Below are 19,625 nucleotides of genomic sequence, written 5' to 3' on the forward strand. Positions count from 1 at the left end.
GTGCGGGGAGGTGGGAGGAGCGGGAGGAGGAGGACGACGAGCGAGGCTGAGCCGGGGTTGGGGCGGTGGATTTGAGGAGGAGGAGGAGGTTGCTTAGGCCGCGTGGGAGTGCGGGCGTACGGCGGAGTTGACGCGAGTGGGGAGAGGACTCCGATTGACTTTTTCCGGCGAGGTGGGTTTTTTTTCTTCCTTTTTTACGAGGGGAGATCCCGCGTTGGCGCGGTGGAAGGAAGGAGCTGTCCCTGGCAACGGCGACTAGCTGTGCTCTGCTCTGGCTCGGCCTGCTTCCGTTGTCACCGTCGGCGCATAGTAAACGGACCGGGACAGGAAGGGTGCGGGTGGTGGTACATCTTCTCTTTCCCCAAAATAAAAGCATGCTAGTCCGTACCCAAACCGCCCAAGAGGAGAGGGAGGGTAACGTGATCACACCGAAACGCGTTCTGTCGTTAACAGATCCGAATTCGAGCCCATGGGGCAAAAACAACAAATTTGACCTGTGAACGAAAAAAATTCACAAAATGAACTGTTGACGAAAAAATTTCATCCGGCTGACCCTTTTGTGTAGCCGTCGCTAGGTGGTCTACGAATCTGGATGTAATTTTTATTTCTGGTATTCGTTATACTGCCATGATTGAAGATGAATAGATTGAAAGTTTTTTTTGAAAAAAAGAACGATATGTCAGTTTTGCCAGCCCATGGATATCTGAATTCATGTGATGTGATGGGATTGCATATTCAAACCACGGCTTCATCAACCTTAGAGCAACTCTAACTCATCCCACATTATTATTATTTCTAAAAAACCGTCACTAACATTCAGCTTTTTAGCGTTCCCGAGCTTTGGGCAAGTCGGATCCTGTGCTCGAATCCTAGAGCATTCGCTCGGCCCTTTGGTTCAAAAAGCCCCTCCTCCACCCGAAAATTGAGATGTCTTCTCTTGATCCTAATTCTAACTTTTTCTACGGGACGAAATTCCGCTTCCCAACTGCCACATATCCTGACCGTTATAGTCGCAGGCGACGACATCTCTAGGGTAGTATTCGTCGCAACGCTGCTGGCTTCGGCTCGTGGCGGCCCACTCCTAATTCAGTTCCCGTGATGTGTTAAGAGTTAGAGAATGCAATCATGAACACTAGTTTTGATGTAGTCTGTCCCTGGTGATATTCACGTGCTCTCGTAATCCAATTTTCTGAAAAGTCACATTTAAATGTTTCAAAACATTCAGATTCTTTTTTCTGAATATTCAGAGGACATGTGCCTACAAACCGTAAAAATTCAAAACAAACATTGACAAAACCAAAAAGACAAATCCAGATGCTTTGTCTTTTTTTTGATATTTTTAATGCTAGATTTGTCTTTTTTGTTTCCCAACATGTTTTTTGAATTTTCGTCTGAAACTTCTAGATGTTATAGACTCATGTTTTGTGAACATTAACAATATTTTACTGATTTTTTTAGAAACATTCAAATGTGACTTTTCAGAATTTGGAAGGAAGCATGTTAAGTGTGGCATCACCTAATATCTGCCCCATCAGAGCAGTAGCAAGGGAGGGCACCGAGCAGTAGCAATCACGGTAGCACCTGCGGGCTGCGGCAGCTGGACCAGACGGCCATGTCCTCCTCGGCAGTGGAGGTCGGAGTAGCAGGTGAGTAGAAATGTGGACAATTAAGTTCAAGACAATGGGAACTGACTAGGATCGGAGGCAAGATAATAAAGGCACTATAAAAAGATAGATAATAACGGCTACCAATAACACACTGATTGTAAAAGCAACAAATAGCACTCATTCACAAACGGTGTGCTTAACCCACGATTTCTCAGAAGTTGAAGTAGATCTTATTAAATTCTCAGATTGTTGGGTGGAGTGGCGAATCCCGTGACCAACCAAAAACAGTATTTTCTCTCCCATAGCAACCAGTTGAAATCTCGGTTGCTGTTTACCTGCAGATCCGTGAGGCTGAACCCAACTATATGCAAGTCATCATCTTCACAGTAAGTTATCCTTACGAATTACTGGTGGTTCTATCGAGGTCTGCCAAGAGGGGCGCAAGAATGGCCGTCTTGCCTTCTGATCTATACATGCCGCACTGCTACAGAGTAACTGAGATACTCGAAGTTCCTGCCTGAACTGGAATACCCATCTCAACACGCAAAAAAGTCGTCAAGTGTGTTCCCGACTAATGCCGTGCTTCTTCTTCATCATCTTCATTGTTTTCCTCGGCTTGAGACCCCAGCTTCACGATGTCTTCCACACGGATCTTTCCTTCTGCAAACACAAGAAATTGTCAGAAACAGTGGGGAAAACTGGACATGTGGTACCATGAGCAGAAAAGAATGTCACAAGCACAAGGACCTTTGTCTTTAGAAAGCTTGCTGATAAGCTCTTGGACGCCTTCTTTCCCTATGGTGTCCTTGAGATAAGCTGCCGCCGCTGCTACTTCCTCAGGAGTCACTTTGCCATCATGATCCCTGCAAATGAGGTACAAACGATATCAGTATGCTGACAAAACATGCTCCAAGTACAGCCAAACATTTTGGTCTATAATAGAATACTCCCTCCGATCCATATTAATTGTCAGTAAAACGGATGTATCTAGACGAGTGACAACTAATATGGATCGGAAGGAGTACTATATATTGCATTGAATATCAATATTCCTTTATCATGTCACATAAGTAAGCACCGGGGAACTCATGCAGTATCCGAGTAACTAAACTGTAGAATGAATCTGAGATAGGAATATTTCTCACATATCTTCCAGAAGTTGAGCCATATAGATTAGCTCACCAATGTTATAACTTTGACTTACCACACAGACTAATGTTGCACCCATACTTCACATGGTCGTTACACAGCCAATGAGTATGGAGCACGAAAAGGAGATTTGGAGGATTAAACAACAAAGAGAAACATGATCGACAGAGCAGCAGTTCATCCCCCAACAAAATAAGGGCAAGTTAACCTTCCGCGTGTAGACACACAGGGATGACCACCTGTTAGCGTCAGCGGGGAGTAGAGATAGCTTTCTATTTGTCTCTGTTATCAGTCACGGTAATGGGGTAATTACTGAGAGAAGTAGAGTCCATTATTCTACATCTGCCTCTGTAGTTATTGCTTAAAAGTAGTTAGTTGTATATTGCAAAATCGGCATTTTTCTATAAAGTGTCAACATATCTGCACCAGAGCAGCATATAAATCACAAGAACAGATATCGAAGAATGGCGATGGACAACTAAACTACCACTTAGGGGTAGGTGGTACACCTTATCACTGATACGGCTCAATCCCTACAGGTCAACAGGAAACTAAGTACTACCAAAACAATCGCTTTCAGTTTGATCGGATTGGGTCTTAGCCCTCCCACCTAAACAAACCCTAATGAAGGTCAAACTCCTAGAGGAAATTCACCAGCAGCACAATGCACTAGCTGACTGGCATGCAATATAAAACGACTGATACACATGCAATTGACGTACCTATCAAGCAGTTGCCAGCGGTTTCCGATTTGTGCATCCACATCATCAATCTCCTTTTCTAGTTCCTGAAGCATAGCATCAACCTAAAACACAGCAAAAAGTATATGTCAACAACTAACCCATAAATTATAACAATGTATAGATGACCAACATCAATGGTAGCTCCACCAAAGAAATCTCTCCAACTAAGACTTCGGGGGTGGCGACTGTAGGCATAGAGATCAGTCATAAAGCCACACGGTGTAACTTTGTTAACAAGAGCAACCAGGACCCTTATACTTCTAATGCTGACATGCTATACCTCAATCATTCTTTTTTTTAGGCTAAAGAGAGAATTTGCTGCATCAAGAAAGAATTGTTATAAGTGCACAAGGAGGAGCTTGTGCCAGCGACCAAGCATAAGTGCCTAGAGCTAACTTGTGAGCAACTCTCAATCGTATACTTCAATGTAAACTAACACAGTACCCTTGTAGTATAACTCTGCTGATGCTAGTTCAGCATTTTGTTCCACATGAACACGTAACGTAAAGGTGGAAATGCAATCAAGCAGGTGTCAACAGTATATGCAGGCCAGGACCGAGTGAAAGTTGACTAATTCAGGATGCAGTTTATGATGAAGAGATCCATTCATACTGTCTAATTTAGGATACAGTTTATGATGAAGAAATCCGTTTGTTCTGTTTAGTATCTCCAACTAACAACGGAAAGAAACTAAACTAGGTCTAGTAGACTACTAGGCCGAAAACTGGTACCACGTACTATCACAGGGTTACCGGAAAAGCTGGGTATAAGGCCAAATAAAAGGCCAATTAACCCATATGGTCGCTACAAAGTAGAAACCCGTGGGTAACAGTTACCTTGTATCACATAACTTGCCAACAGCAGGCAATCAAACAATACTTATTTCCATAAATGTTGAGAAGTATTTAAGATGTTACCATACCCTAAGAACGAAGGAAAAGGTAAATCATTATCTGACAAGATTGTGCCCAAGTAATTTAACCGTTTCAGCTTCTCAAGCTAGTCATCGGTAACCGACAGAAGTCAGGGAAAAGCGATCACCTTAAACAGCGAACCAGAGAAATATATAGTGTACCAATAGAACCAGAATGTTACGAGCTTTGACTTTTCATGCATGGAAGAAATATATACCTTGTCAATCAGCGCTGACGAGACCTTTTCCTCTGAAGCAACCTCTGTGGTGTCGCCTGACTCCTCTCTAGCAGCCATATATGCCTTCTTAGCTTCTTCTGCCCCATCTGTGTCTTCTCTTTCAAGCATGGAGTTATATAGTTTTATCTGCATTCCTCAACAATTAAGTCCTACTGAGCCTCCACAGTAAAACAGTTCATACATGCAACAAACAAACAAAATGCTGTATGGTAATTGTCCCTCTGACCCCACTTCAAAATTCACATCGTACCTCCTTGTTGACAAGGCTCAGGAACTCTTGACGCTCCTTGCTAACAGACTGCAATGTAAGTAATTATGGCACTATCATTAAGAGTCTGCAAAGTACTGACAGAAAATACAGATTGACTAGGATCATACCGATGCAGATGCTAGCACAGCCAATGCTCGACTGATATTACAGAGCTGTTCCTTGTCATGTTGTTTTGCTTCTGTCAGTTCTTCTTCTTCCCTAGCAGTAGGCTCAGTCATTTCCTTTAAAGCCAAATCTTCTTCAGCAGCCTCCTGTTCTGTGAGATTTGCCTTTTCTTCCTTCTTTTGTTTTGCCTTCTCTTCTTTCTCTTTCTTCTTCTCTTCCTCCTGAATATTTTCATACAAAGCATTAAAAACTGATTACATGTTCAGTAGCAGCATTACCCTAAGTTAAAATAAACAGGTAACAGCTGAGTGTTAGCAGCAATACAGCACTATGCTGAAAATAACATACTTGGGTAAGAGCGTTATGCTAAAACAATTAGGTAAAAGTTCAATGTTAGCAGCACCATGCTGGCTTCCCCACCGCGATATTATGCAAAGCTGGTCGGGCAGTGTTTTCACGGCTTTGGTGTCCACCCTTTCTCAATTCACATAGTTGCCCATGCATAATGCTTTAAATTGATCCATTTTGTTTAATATGTCTGAATTTTCTATTAGATGAAAAGCTTGAAAACAGCTCATCTGGCCACATGTCTGAGAAACTAGTGATGATTGTTAAATGAGCATAATTATAGACTAATCAGCAGAATTTAAGTGATTCTCTTCAAATCAGTAGAATTTGAATCATCACAATCTTACACAACCAACGTTAGATTTAAACAGGCTCTCAGAACCCTAGGTGCATCTTAGACATTCTCACACACAGCCACAGCTCTTACTGCTAGTTTGCCAAATGACCCTACAACTCCATAACAGCTTTTCCAGTAGAACCAAACCACAGGTGCTTTTAGATAAGCCCCAGCCCAATCGAACAGGACACACCTTTTCTCATAAGGTGTGTCTCTAGAAGTTGTTCATATGATATGATCTGTTCACAGTTGACACTACACTACATGGCCTTTAGTAAATAAAGGGATATCAAGAGTTCAGACAATTTTATTTCCACAGTGACATTTTAGTTATATGCCCTTTCTACTAGACATATTCTAGTTTTACCATGGAATAGCACAAACCATATATAGCTTCTTAATGCATACTCCCTCCGTCCCATAATATAAGAGCGTTTTTGACACTACATTAGTGTAAAAAACGCTCTTATATTATGGGACGGAGGGAGTATATTGCATACAAGGAGGACATGAATAGGCAAGACTCTTGAGGTTCAATTATGAGAAGAAGGGCATGGCAAGATATTAGACACATTACAAAATCTGAGGCAATGCAGGGTACATATGTTACCATGGGGTGTCAGAAAAAAAAGTACATCAAATAAATGAGTTTTTGTATTAACACGAGATAAACAAACTAATAAAATAAGGAGCCAGTACTGCCCACTCCACTAAAAATACAAATATGAAGCACGGTTTCAAAGAGAGCATTCATGTGCTAGCTTATCACACATACTATCAGTGTTGGTTTATGCCAAGTATCATGGTTGCATTGACAAACGATGTAAAGCAGTAAACAATTTTTTAGTATCAATAACCCATTTATATATATAAAAAAGTACAATCTATGTGTTACACACCTTGATAAGTTCTTCCTGCATCTCAAGGAATTCCAGTTTTCTCCTCCTCTCAGAAACTGAATCTTCAGATGGCAATACTGTCCCAATTGTATCCACAACTTCATCTGGCAAAGAAGACAATGTTGCTACCACAGCATCCTCGGGTTTCATTCTCCCAGCCAGGGTAAAAGCTCTGACAGCATTAGCAAAGATGAATAAGGACGCAAGCCCAAACAGAGCTGTTCTAGCCACTAGCCAGTGGGAAATACATCAACCAAATTTACCTTGAAAGTATGAGAAGAGAAGATGGCACAGCATGATTAAGTGATAGATCCAACCAGTCTCGTAGCTGGGCAGAAAATAAAATTGCAAGGAATTACTACAAAAGTTTAATATCCATTTACAAGGTAGCAGTTTAAAAAATTGAACACAAAGAAGTTGTGGTGAAAGGCAGTGCAATCCAACTTCAGATGTGCTTAATTCTAAGTGGATGCTGAGGCAATGGATGTTGTTCTCCTTCAACAGTGCATCAGGATAAACTAATATAATGAGAGCAAGAAAAACTGAGAACTAATCAATAAACTATAATACACCAAGAACATGGTAATTACTAGGATAATACGAAATCATGGCACTGGCACATTGATGTACAGTCCGAAAAAAGCTACAAAACAAACAGGTATTCTTCTGAAATGGTGAATATCGCAGGAATGATGCTGGCAAACCTGTTGACGCATTTCTTCTGTTGACCGCAGACCAAGGTGACCGCGATCACGGCAGGCTTGCCGGAGCTCCTCTTCAGAAAGAGAATCAACACCCTCAGCTTGAATCATTTTATCATCATTCTTAATGCTACATACGTAAGAGTATCATTAGCAAGAAATGAACAGATATTTTAGATTTTTACACCACAATTCTAAACATAAATGCCAGATTGCACTGAAATAAATGTCAAAAAGAGTAAGACAAAGGGCAAATCCAGTAAATGAAGAGTTATCAGGACTATCATATAACTACAGTAAATAAACATATATGGTGAACGTTATGTACAGTTTGAGTCAAGCATATGTTAGATCTATTCAAATGCAGTCTCAATTGTAGATAAATTTGACATGGTCTCTGATGTCTACTAAGCTTCCACGTCCAGCAAACTACTATGTGTTTTCTCTTCGTGTATGAATTAACATAAAGTGCTGTAAAATATCCTCTAAATAACTTCATTTATTTTACTAGAAGTCATATACACAATTTACCCTTTCTGTGTTAATGTCATAATACATACTGCTATGTATTACAGGATTAGATTACCCACTTGAAATTCTAATCTGAATGATTGTCTGGTGAGCTCTGAAAAATGATAGCAGAACCTAGTGTCACAATCATGGGCTTATCTCCAAAATTGGTGGTTCCAGTTATATATACACATAACATAAAACAATGCTTCAGAGCAACAGATCCAAGCTAACTAACACTTCAATTACAAATTTTATATTTGTATACATGTTCACTTCTACTTCACAAATTGCAGAGTGTATCCTTTAGTTTTCTCTATAAATAGTTAAATACTTACTCTCGTAGTTTTTTCCGAAGCATGAATCTCAAGTAATGGTCTGTACCAAAAGGTCGAATACCCATATATTTGCACATATTTACCAAGCGTGCTCTGCAGGAAAACATTGGTCAGCTCTGGTACAATTTTGATCCTGTACTTACAAGGGTGTACAGAACTGAAATAATGGGTAACCTGCTCATGTTATCCAAGGTCAATTCATCATTAAAAAGCTTCGCGAAGCTCAAGATTTCATCATTGGATACACGTTCACCTTTCCTAACCTGATTGCAGTTTAATTTAATGTAAATTATCCAACAAAATATAAGGAAATTCATAATATACATTTAAAAGGAATTGACAATCTGAAATACAGGAGAGCTGGTAGCGATACCTTGTTTAAAAATTCGTCCAGATCTTCAGCTGTCTGTTTTGTTTCTCCACTACGTGATGTTTGAACTTCCTTTGCCATTTCTTTTGCAGTATCTTGCAGAAACTTTGCATACTCCATCCTTGCTTTCAGTTTCCTTTTCAACGCTTCCTGCACATGAAAATGGCTAACAATCATGAGACAATTAATATGCAAAGTAGTTATGTTGGTAGTTCCTATACAAATGGAACTAGGAGGACGATTCAAAATATGATACACTAAATCTGACGTATCAGCAGAAATGGAATACAGCAGGGTAAACGAGCCATGGAATCATAATGATACTGCACTGCACATCTACTAGCAAGAGAACAGGGCAAAGAACTTGTGTGTCGTAGGTTCTGACATACATACAGTATTAGTAGCATGACAGCATGCTAAAAAATATCAATGGACAGTATAATGATACTAAGACATTTAGTAATTCAAGTGGTTACGTCACAAACCTCTTCTTTCATCTTGTCTTGGAAAGTTGATGGCAGCATATTTGGAAACAACTTAAGAAACACTGGTAGTAGGAATTCCATGAACGGGACAACAATGAACACGGCAACAGGTACCAGCCTGAAGATATCTGCTGTTGTACGGGTGAGCTGTTGCCTCTCTCTTCTTGAGAGGCTCTTTCCACCAGCAAGTTTCACCAGCAATCTTGATGAAATCCTAACATCTGCCCAGAGTAGCTTTGTTCCTAGCCAGTAATGCTGCAGTGTGGAAATAAATTCATCTTTCCCATGCTTCAGTTTTGCAGCCCAATCAGCTCTGCACAAACAAACAAAACAAGGTAAATTTATGTGTTAAAAGAGCACAGGAAATGGGGCAGCAAAGAAATATCTTGTCTTAAGATATAGGTTTGAGACAAATACAAAGAATTTAGACCTGCTCATTGAAGCAACAGCTCGAAGAGCCGGACCAATACCCAGAAGCCTTGCCCAGAACTTCTTTACGATTGACTGGTCAGCCTTTAGCGAATCTTGCACCTGCTTAGCTTTGGCTTTAGCTTTTGCCGTGCTTAGCCCTTCCACAGCCTGATCACATTCTTCTGGGGATGCCTCTTTTTTCCTTTTATTCTGGTTTTCATCACCCTGTTCTTCAATATCCAATTTAGGTTGCCCAGCAGTTGCAGTTGATGCTTTGCGAACTGACTGCAACAAACCTCTAGCTCCGAAAGGCAATGTGAATTCATTCCTTCCAATTCCATAGCCATAGTGAGAAATCACGTGAGCTGGACGTCGCAGAAGCCCGTTATCAGGACCTAGCAGACCCCCCTTTGTCAAATCGACACTATATTGCTCCTTCTCCTTCTCAGACTTCGAGTCCCCTAAGCTTTGCTCAAGAAATGGTTGTGCTATTCTTGGCTCAGGCTTGAAACCAAATGTTCCATGGCGGAATGAAGAGGAGGAAGACGAGAGGATAGGTGTGTTAACATGATCCAAGAGATACTTTCTTCTCCTAATGATCGCCCTTGACGCCATGCTTGGTTGCTACTCACCTTCCCAATGTGGAGGCCTAGGTCATGTCTTTTCAGAGAGAGACCTGAAGTGATCCAATTTGAGCATAAGCAGAAATGCACATTGACAGATAAAGGGGGTTAGTAAGAAGACATAACAAAGAAACAATGTATGTAGAGAAAATAATATTCAACAACAACAATAGTGGATTACAACACACAACCACAGGCACTATTTCATTTCAAGGCATCTTAGATAGTTGCTCTGACCTAACCAAAAAGTAGTTAGTTCTCCAGAATTTCCTCAAATCTGATGTTCGAGATATTCCAGTACAGTGAGCAATACATCGAATCCTAAATAATACATAGAATCCTAAATGAATAGCAAATAACAGTAATAGTGTGGTCATCAAAGTGAGTATGGCCGAGCTGTAAGAGAATCAACTCTGATCCAAGTGTCCAAGCAAGCTTAGCATTAGTTCAATGAATAATCAGCACAACAAATAAGTCTACCAAGTTTGCTAGCTGCAAAAGGTCCATAAATATAAAGCAGCAAGAGTTTAGTTCAACAAGTTTGCTATCAGCAGCAGTTCACTTAAAGCAACAGGCTCAACAGTATAATAGCAACAACAGGTGTGGAGTCCACACAAAAAAAACTGAAACATACGCACCGTTGCTGTTTGTGTTAGGTTTAGGTTCAATGAATTAATAATGGCAGAATATGATGTGGTACGTAAATTGAGCAGATGTGGCTTGCAATGCCAAAACCTATGGTTGTACCCAACTACAAGAAGGGTCATGGTAACTAGTTCCTCAACAGAGCTATGAAGATTGTCCTGCAGCAGTAATCAATTGAGGAAAAGGTGACAGTCTAAGAAGTGGGCAATTTGTATCATTGCCTAATTAGAGATGTTACGAAACGTAGGTTTGGAATTCTACATGTCTCTCCGAACTATTGCACCACAGGCGAATGGGTAGTTCTGTCCCTTTTAAAGATCATGGCCATGTAAGCATGTATATTTGCCACGACACACTGCAGCCCATACTATCAGCATTCTGGGTCCAGCCAAAGTCATCCATCTATACAAAATTAAGGCATATGAACCACAAGTAAATGATGCTGCTGCTATTAAAATGGTTGAATTCATGGAAATGAACCCAGCCCATAACATGACAAGGCTGCCATATCATAACGATGCTCCAACGGTGTCATGCTATCATTTGACCATATGACCCTACACCTAATGCTCCGCAACAGATGTTGTGCTAACATATACCTAATCATTGTATTGCAAAGTTAAATGGCAACAGGAAACACCAATTTTTTAATGTAAACATCATTTGCACCTCACACTTGTTTGGCGAGAAGGAGGTGGACTCAGATCATTTATGCCAACAGTGCAAAGACCCGAGTAATTTACAGCTAAGAAGTGCATCGAATGGATCATCGTCACACTGCTATATCAAATTCAACACGGCATCAAATATTTCAACCAACAAAACCAATCTTAGGCCAATTACAGCTAGTAAGGTGCATGAGAAACAGCATTCCACATTTCCCATACCAGCAAAACCACCATAGGCCAACAACTAAGGAGGTGCATTAGGTTTACCACGGATCATACATAACGTACAACTGAAATTAGCAACAGAAGACATCATCCTAGGCCATTATTAACAAGCAAAGAGGTGCGTCCGTGTTAACATGGCAAGATTTTTCACATAGCATCCTTTTCAACGCGGCCTAATCATAAATAAATCACACAAGCAGTCCGGAAAAGAAGCCACACGAGAAAATAATCATGGGCAAGCCGAGCAAGCAAGCAAACCGAGCCTCATAGTAAGAACTAGGCATCTGCAAAAATCACACCCGCACGAACGAGTTCACGAACGTCGTCAAAACCCTACACCTCCAACAGTCCGCGTCTCAGATTTTACCCTCGCAAGCATGGGTACGAACACGGCCCGAACCCTAGACTCTAACCCCCCACAAATCAGCGGCCGAAGTAACCGTGGCGTCTCAGATTGGTCGCACAAATTTGAAGAAAACCAAGGCGAAACGCGACCATGAACGGAACCATGGCGAGGAGGATGGAAGGGGAAGGAGGGGGCGGGGCCGGGGCCCGGGGGTGGGGGCGGGGGCGGGGAGGAGGTCCTTTACCTCCACGGACAAAGGGGAGCTCCGCCGCCCGTCTGCCGGTGCTACAGTCCTACCTGCGTCCCGTCCTTGGGGAAGGGAAGGGGATGGGAGGAAAGGGGCCGGGAGTTCGCACGAAAGAGAGGTGAGAGAGAGCGGCGGCGGAAGGAAACGAGAATGCGCTGTGCAGGCCAGGTTACGTCGCGCGGACCGGACTGGGCGTAAACGAGCGGTTTGTCCTGGGCCTGGCCCATGTAGCCGTGCAGTACAACCCCTCGCAAAAAAAAAAAACCGTGCAGTATAGTACTACCTCTGTTTTTTTTATATAAGACGTTTTAGACTTTCGGACACTGTTTAAAACAGCACAAAGCAAGTTGTCTGAACGACTTATAAAAACAAACGGAGGGAGTACGTACAAAAGCAAATTTTTTTCATGATAATACGTGTCTCATTCATATGATAAAGATCAAAGTATAAGTAATATAGGGATCGAGATTGACAAAACTAAAAAGATAGCAGAACATCTCAAAGTTTGGCACCAATGTCCATCACCTGCCTCCGGCACCACCACGGCAGACACCAAAGAATAGAATGACGGATCACCTCCTCACCCGAGCTCGACGCGGCTCCATCGCTGATATGTAGCTTTACGGACCTCCAAGGTGGCTCCCAAAAAGTGAAGCCATTACCGTTGAACGAATCAGACCGGGGCAACACCTCGGACACGCCATCGAACTCTAGATCTGACATCCCACCATGACTAAGACGCCGAAGGAGGAAATCACACATGCCATCCATCAACCATGAACCTAGCACACGTTCCGTCTTCCAGATGTCATTGATGCAGACCACAATATGCATTCGCTCCTAGACTACCTCCCAACCTCCACGTCGACGCTGGAGCAGACATCATCGCAATGAGGGAGCCCGAGACACATGTCCACCACGAGGATGTGGCCGCCACATCATCCTTGCTTGAACAGACTGGATTCCAAATCCATTCCCAACGATAGGACCAATCGTCTCGTCGGAGTAGGATCTGAAGAAATTTGATTCAGCGCCGCCATCGCCGCCGCCGAAGCCAAGACGATGAATAGCCTAAAAAACAAACTACTTTGGCCTAAAACTATCCACACGCGTGAATCCGGCGACCCCTCGCCACCGGGAGAACGGCGGCAGAGCGCGAGTCCCTGGCGGCGGAAAGCTAGATTGCTTTTCATGTCTTGGGGGGGGGGGGATAGGAAAACGATATGTGACACAAAAGCGTTTGGTTGTTGATCTCGAATATTCCCTACATGTGTATTTGCAAACGGGCACCCCCGCGGGGATCAAACCAGCGATTTCCACACCAAAATTTGTAGTAACCACCACTCGACCGGCGAACCAACCTGTGGTTGGATGGTTAGAGGGACTGTGGTATCCCCAGTCCACCAGGGTTCAAGTCATGGTGCTCGCATTTATTTCAGGATTTCCGGTGATGCGCATTCAATGAGAGGAGACGTTCCCGTCGACAACGAGGTGCCTACGGTGACTCATAAATTTCAAGATGATATGTTAGCTCAGTCTTTCGAAGGTGCTCATAGGGGTAGGGTGTGCGTGTGTGCGTTCACAGGGGTGAGTGTATGCGCGTGTATATAAGTGTTTGCGTCTGTACTATGTTAAAGAAACAGTAACCACCACTCGACATTCCCTGTTATGTCAATTTACATCTCTTTCCTTCTTTTCTTATTTCCTATTTCCTTCTTCTTTTTCCTTTTTTTTACCTTTTTTCTTTTTTTAGTTTTTCGTTTTCGTCTATTCTTTTTTTCTTCTTTTTTCCTGGTTCGATGATTTTGTTTCAAGTTCCTGAACTCAAATCGATGAAACTTCTTTTCAAGTTTTATAAACTTTTCAAAATCCAATGGTTATTTTTTCCAAATTTGATGTTTTTTAAATTTTATGAACTTTTTTCAAATCCATTAATTTTTTTTCCAAATTCGATGAACTTTTTATCAAAATTTATGAACCTTTCTTAAATTTGATGAACGTTTTCAAATTTGATTATTTTTATTTTCAAAATCTACGGATATTTTTTCAAATTTTATGAACTTTTTTGCAAAACCAATGAATTATTTTTTCCGAAAATCAATTAACTTTTTTCAGGTTTGTGAACTTCTCTTCCAAAATGAAGAACTTTTTCCAAAATCATGATTTTTTCTAAATAAATCCAAAAATGAAGTGGTACAATAGGTGAATGGTGCAATAAAATAGCGACGTGGCTTTGTAGAACGAAGGCAAATCGCAACCATGAGAAGACCCGCGGAGGAGGGGGGAGGACGAGGATCCCCTGCCATGGGCTAGCCTACCTTTGAGTCCCTGACACATGGGTCCCACAGAGAATGGGGCCCATCTGTCAGTGACTCAAAGGCAGGGTATGGCAGGGATTTCCAAGTCAGAGGATCCATGTCCGGGGGGAGGACCCTTACCTCCGAGAGCACGAGGCGCACCGGACCACCGTCAGCCAGACCTACGGTTCTACCTGCGCTCCTGGGGAACGGAACGGGAGGGGGAGGAGGTTCGCAGGAGAGGGGGCCAGTGAAAGAGATGTAAGAGCATCTCCAGCCGTTCGGTCCCCCAGGGCGCATAAAAATCGCCCCCTGGGGGCGAGCCGGCGATTCTTTCGGCGCTGGGGGCAGTTTTGCGCCCAGTCGTCGCCCCAGCTCGCCCCCAGTCGCCGATTTTGGCCCACTTTTGAAGCCCCATTTCGGCGAAAAAGGCCCATATGGGCGAGAATAGGCCCATATTCAGGGTGGTTCGCCGTGGCTCGGCGTTCAATTATCAACATAAATATATTTTTATCACATATTTCATCACAGAAATTTCAAATACTTCAACAAAATAGTACAACAACAAATAGTTCAATACAAATTATATAGTTCAAGAAATAAAAACTCATATTTCATCACACGTCGTACCCGGTGTCGCCCTTGAGCCTCCATAGGTGCTCTATCAGATCTTGCTGCAGTTGATGATGCACCTGTGGGTCTCGGATCTCCTGACGCATACTGAGGTAGGCAGTCCAGGTTGCCGGTAGCTGGTGATCAACTTGGGCAAGAGGACCCTGCCGGTGGTATGGTTCAGTGTCAAACACGGGCTCTTCCTGCTCGCTCTCAATGATCATGTTGTGCAAGATGACACAGCAAGTCATGATCTCCCACATTTGATCTTTCGACCAGGTTTGAGCGGGGGACCGGACAACAGCAAATCGAGATTGGAGCACACCAAATGCCCGCTCGACATCCTTCCTGCAAGCCTCCTGAATCTTCGCAAACCAGGTGTTCTTGCCTCCAGGCACAGGGTTTTTGATGGTCTTGACAAATGTCGACCATCTCGGATAGATGCCATCAGCTAGATAGTACCCCTTGTTGTACTGCCGCCCATTGATCTCGAAGTTCACCGGAGGAGAATGACCTTCAACAAGCTTGGCAAAGACAGGAGAGCACTGCAGCACGTTGATGTCATTGTGAGTTCCTGGCATACCAAAGAAGGAGTGCCAAATCCAGAGGTCCTGTGTGGCCACCGCCTCAAGTACCACACTGCAACCACCTTTGGCGCCTTTATACATCCCCTGCCAAGCAAATGGGCAATTCTTCCATTTCCAATGCATGCAGTCGATGCTTCCAAGCATCCCAGGAAATCCTCTTGCTACATTCTGTGCTACGATCTGAGCAGTGTCTTCCGCATTGGGTGTTCTCAAGTATTGCGGTCCAAACACTGCCACCACTGCCCGAAAGAACTTGTAGAAACACTCTAGGCTGGTGGACTCGGCCATGCGCCCATTGTAGGACCTTGAAGTATGTCTAGAGGGGGGTGATTAGACTACTCAACCAATTAAAAACTTAACCTTTTCCCAATTTTAGTCTTTGGCAGATTTTAACTATTTTAGCACAAGTCAAGCAATCTTCACACAATTCAAGCAAGCATGCAAAGAGTGTATGAGCAGCGGAAAGTAAAGCATGCAACTTGCAAGAATGTAAAGGGAAGGGTTTGGAGAATTCAAACGCAATTGGAGACACGGATGTTTTTGTCGTGGTTCCGATAGGTGGTGCTATCGTACATCCACGTTGATGGAGACTTCAACCCACGAAGGGTAACGACTGCGCGAGTCCATGGAGGTCTCCACCCAAGAAGGGTCCACGAAGAAGCAACCTTGTCTATCCCACCATGGCCATCGCCCACGAAGGACTTGCCTCACTAGTGGTAGATCTTCACGAAGTAGGCGATCTCCTTGCCCTTACAAACTCTTTGGTTCAACTCCACAGTCTTGTCGGAGGCTCCCAAGTGACACCTAGCCAATCTAGGAGACACCACTCTCCAAGAAGTAACAAATGGTGCATTGATGATGAACTCCTTGCTCTTGTGCTTCAAGTGATAGTCTCCCCAACACTCAACTCTCTCTCACAGAATTTGGATCTGGTGGAAAGAAGATTTGAGTGGAAAGCAACTTGGGGAAGACTAGAGATCAAGATTCATATGGTAGGAATGGAATATCTTGGCCTCAACAGATGAGTAGGTAGTTCTCTCTTAGAAATGGTAAGTTGGAGTGTAGGTTTGTTCTGATAGCTCTCTCCACGAATGAAGAGGAGGTGGAGGGGTATATATAGTCTCCACACAAAATCTAACCGTTACACACAATTTACCAATCTCGGTGGGACCGAATCAACAAACTCGGTCTAACCGATTTAGTAAACCTAGTGACCGTTAGTGATTTCGGTGGGACCGACATGCAACTCGGTAGGACTGATATGGTTAGGGTTAGGGCATAACGTAATCTCAGTGAGACCGATTACACAAACTCGGTGAGACCGATTTTGGTAATTAGCTAACCAGAGAGTTGGTCAGGTAAACTCGGTGGGACCGATTCGCTCTTTTCGGTGAGACCGAAATGTTACGAAAGGGAAACAGAGAGTTTACATTGCAATCTCGGTGGGACCGATCACTCACTTTGGTTAGACCGAAACATTACGAAGGGAAACAAAGAGATTACAATCCCATCTCGGTGAGACTGAGATCCCTATCGGTGAGACTGATTTGCCTAGGGTTTGTGGCAGTGGCTATGACATCTGAACTCGGTGGCGCCGGATAGAAAGAATTGGTGGGGCCGAGTTTGACTTTAGGTATAGGTCATATGTGGATATGAGAAAGTAGTTGAGGGTTTTTGGAGCATGTCACTAAGCATTTGAAGCAAGAAACTCATCAAGCAACACCTCATCCCTCCTTGATAGTATTGGCTTTTCCTATAGACTCAATGTGATCTTGGATCACTAAAATGTAAAATGCAGAGTCTTGAGCTTTTGAGCTTGAGCCAATCCTTTTATCCTTAATATTTTGAGGGATCCACTTTCATCATCCATGCCATGCCATTCATTGAGCTTTCCTGAAATATTTGTCTTGGAATAGTATTAGCTCAATGAGCTATATGTTGTTATGAATTACCAAAACCACCTAGGGATAGTTGCACTTTCAGTCTCCCCTTTTTGGTAATTGATGACAACATATAGATCAAAGCTTCGACAAATGATAATAAGATTGAAAAACATCGTCGCTTTGAGAAGTATGTGATAAGCAAGAGCTCCCCCTAAATTTGTGCATAGATTTAAGATTTGCTTTGGACTGCAAATGCACAAGGAATTAGGCTCATGGGTTACTCTTCCATGTCACATACATCTTGGTGGAGCGCTCAAAATAATAAAGATTGAATACATGCACTCATCACCAAGCAAAGTGAATGATCATATAAAGATAAATGGGATAATGTCATCCAGCAAGCATAAGTGTAGCTTATGATCAAACACATGATCATCAATGTCTCACACAGGCAATAACGTAGTATCTCAAGCAAGCAAAAGCAAATAAAGTTCAACCAAGAAGACAAGAGAGAACAAAAGCAAACACTCTCTCTCGAAGCCTATGATCTATACATTTTTCTCCCCCTTTGGCAACAAGTTACCAAAAAGTTCATACAAAATGCATAATACTATTTCGTCTCTCAGGCTTGGTCTTCAGTTGGTGGTGTAGAGATGACGCCAAGGACGAAAGCTTCAGTAGATGTGGATGGAGCTGGAGGTGTAGGTGCTGGAGCTGGTTGCACTGGAGCTGCAGCTGGTGCAGATGAAGTGGCTCTGGTGTCTGTCACTGGTACTGCAGCTGATCTCTGAGCTCGAGGCACTCTGGCAAATGCATCAGTAGTTGTCTTGCCCTTCCTCTCCTACATGTCTTCATGTAGCTGCTCCACAACTAACTGAATCTCAGTTACTTTGATATCTAAATCATAGAATTTTTGTTCCATGATTCTTTCCAGGCTCTCCTGGTTTTGAGTTAGGGTGGCCAACCCCTTCTCAATCCTCAGAGTTGATGCTATCAAGTAACCAAGCTGGTCCTGCTTGCTCTTCAAAAAGTACTCAGATGCCTCCTCAAGAGTTGGCATCTTGGCAGCCTTCTCCTTCTTTGCCTTCTCCTTCTTCTCTTGAGCTTGCACTGAAGATGGTTCATTCTCATTCATCACAACTTGATTGTCCTCAAAGTCTGGATAGAGAACAAAGTGTTCCTTATCCAACAGATATTTGCCTGTGCCCATCTTTGAGTTGATCAACTCCTGGATTTGTGGGGCATACCCACAACTTCTCTTTTGGTCTGCTGCTGTCCTCTTGATAGTCTCAACCATGAGGCTCATGACCTTGAATTTCTGTGGCACATCAAATATGTGTAGCAAATTAATTGCATGCCCTCTGATCATGTTGTGGTCACCTGACTTGGGCAAAAGAGTGTGCCTTAGGATCCAGTTGATCGTTGGCAGCCCTGACAGAAGAAAATGGACAGACCCAAACTTGGAAGTCTCAAGTGCTTTGTTTGGGATCTCCTTGTACATATGTGACATAGAATTGTGATCCTTCTTCTTCTTGGCATAGACATCCAAGTCATCTTCATTCTCCTTAGGGGCATTTATCAGATTGTCCCATTCCTCAATACTTGATTGGTATCTCGTACCTTCAGACATCCAAACTATTCTGCCATCAGGATAAAAGTGAGATGTGGAGTAGAATTGCATAACTAGCTCATCATTCCAGTTTGTGAACTTCTGTCCAACAAACTCATCAACTCCACAAGCCTTAAAGCTGTCAAATACTCCTGGGTAGTGATCCTCATTTTCCTTGATGAATTTCTAGTCTACCCACCTCATGTCACAAACTATGGGCTTCTTATCCAATAGCACAGTCTCATAGAAGTCCTACTGTTCCTTTGTGTGGAACCTGTAATCAACAGCAGTTCTCCTTCTGATTGCATATGGACCAGACAATCTCCACTGCCTGAGCCCTGCATCTTTCCTCAGCTTCATATTCTCAGCCACTGGATGAGCATCGTTATGGTCTGGAATCTTGGGTTTGAGCTTCCTCAGGACTTGTCCTTCATCCTCTTCCTCAGCAGCAACTTCA

The 19,625-nt window shown here is 42.9% G+C and overlaps 1 protein-coding gene across 1 annotated transcript; it reads right to left on the reverse strand.

The window, feature by feature from the left end:
* Positions 1 to 1,814: 1,814 nt before the first annotated feature.
* LOC100037641 (mitochondrial proton/calcium exchanger protein) lies at positions 1,815 to 12,335 on the reverse strand. Its single transcript, XM_044551521.1, has 15 exons — positions 12,178 to 12,335; positions 9,446 to 10,102; positions 9,016 to 9,328; positions 8,534 to 8,680; positions 8,335 to 8,423; positions 8,161 to 8,253; positions 7,316 to 7,442; positions 6,875 to 6,939; positions 6,612 to 6,783; positions 5,030 to 5,248; positions 4,902 to 4,949; positions 4,631 to 4,777; positions 3,479 to 3,561; positions 2,355 to 2,470; positions 1,815 to 2,267 (listed from the first exon to the last, which is right to left on the reverse strand). The coding sequence occupies exons 2-15, from the start codon at positions 10,039 to 10,041 to the stop codon at positions 2,179 to 2,181; spliced, it is 2,304 nt and encodes a 767-aa protein (XP_044407456.1). The 5' UTR covers positions 10,042 to 10,102; positions 12,178 to 12,335; the 3' UTR covers positions 1,815 to 2,178.
* Between the last annotated feature and the right edge of the window lie 7,290 nt (positions 12,336 to 19,625).

Source organism: Triticum aestivum, chromosome 1B (genome assembly GCF_018294505.1).
Source record: "Triticum aestivum cultivar Chinese Spring chromosome 1B, IWGSC CS RefSeq v2.1, whole genome shotgun sequence".
Taxonomy (NCBI): Eukaryota; Viridiplantae; Streptophyta; class Magnoliopsida; order Poales; family Poaceae; genus Triticum; species Triticum aestivum.

Coding starts and splice junctions, on each gene's coding strand:
- LOC100037641 (XM_044551521.1), bottom strand. CDS start 10,041: ATGGCGTCAAGGGCGATCATTAGGAGAAGAAAGTATCTCTTGGATCAT. Junction 8,681..9,015: donor AAGACAAGATGAAAGAAGAG/GTTTGTGACGTA, acceptor TTTCATGTGCAG/GAAGCGTTGAAAAGGAAACT. Junction 4,950..5,029: donor CTGTGCTAGCATCTGCATCG/GTATGATCCTAG, acceptor CTTACATTGCAG/TCTGTTAGCAAGGAGCGTCA.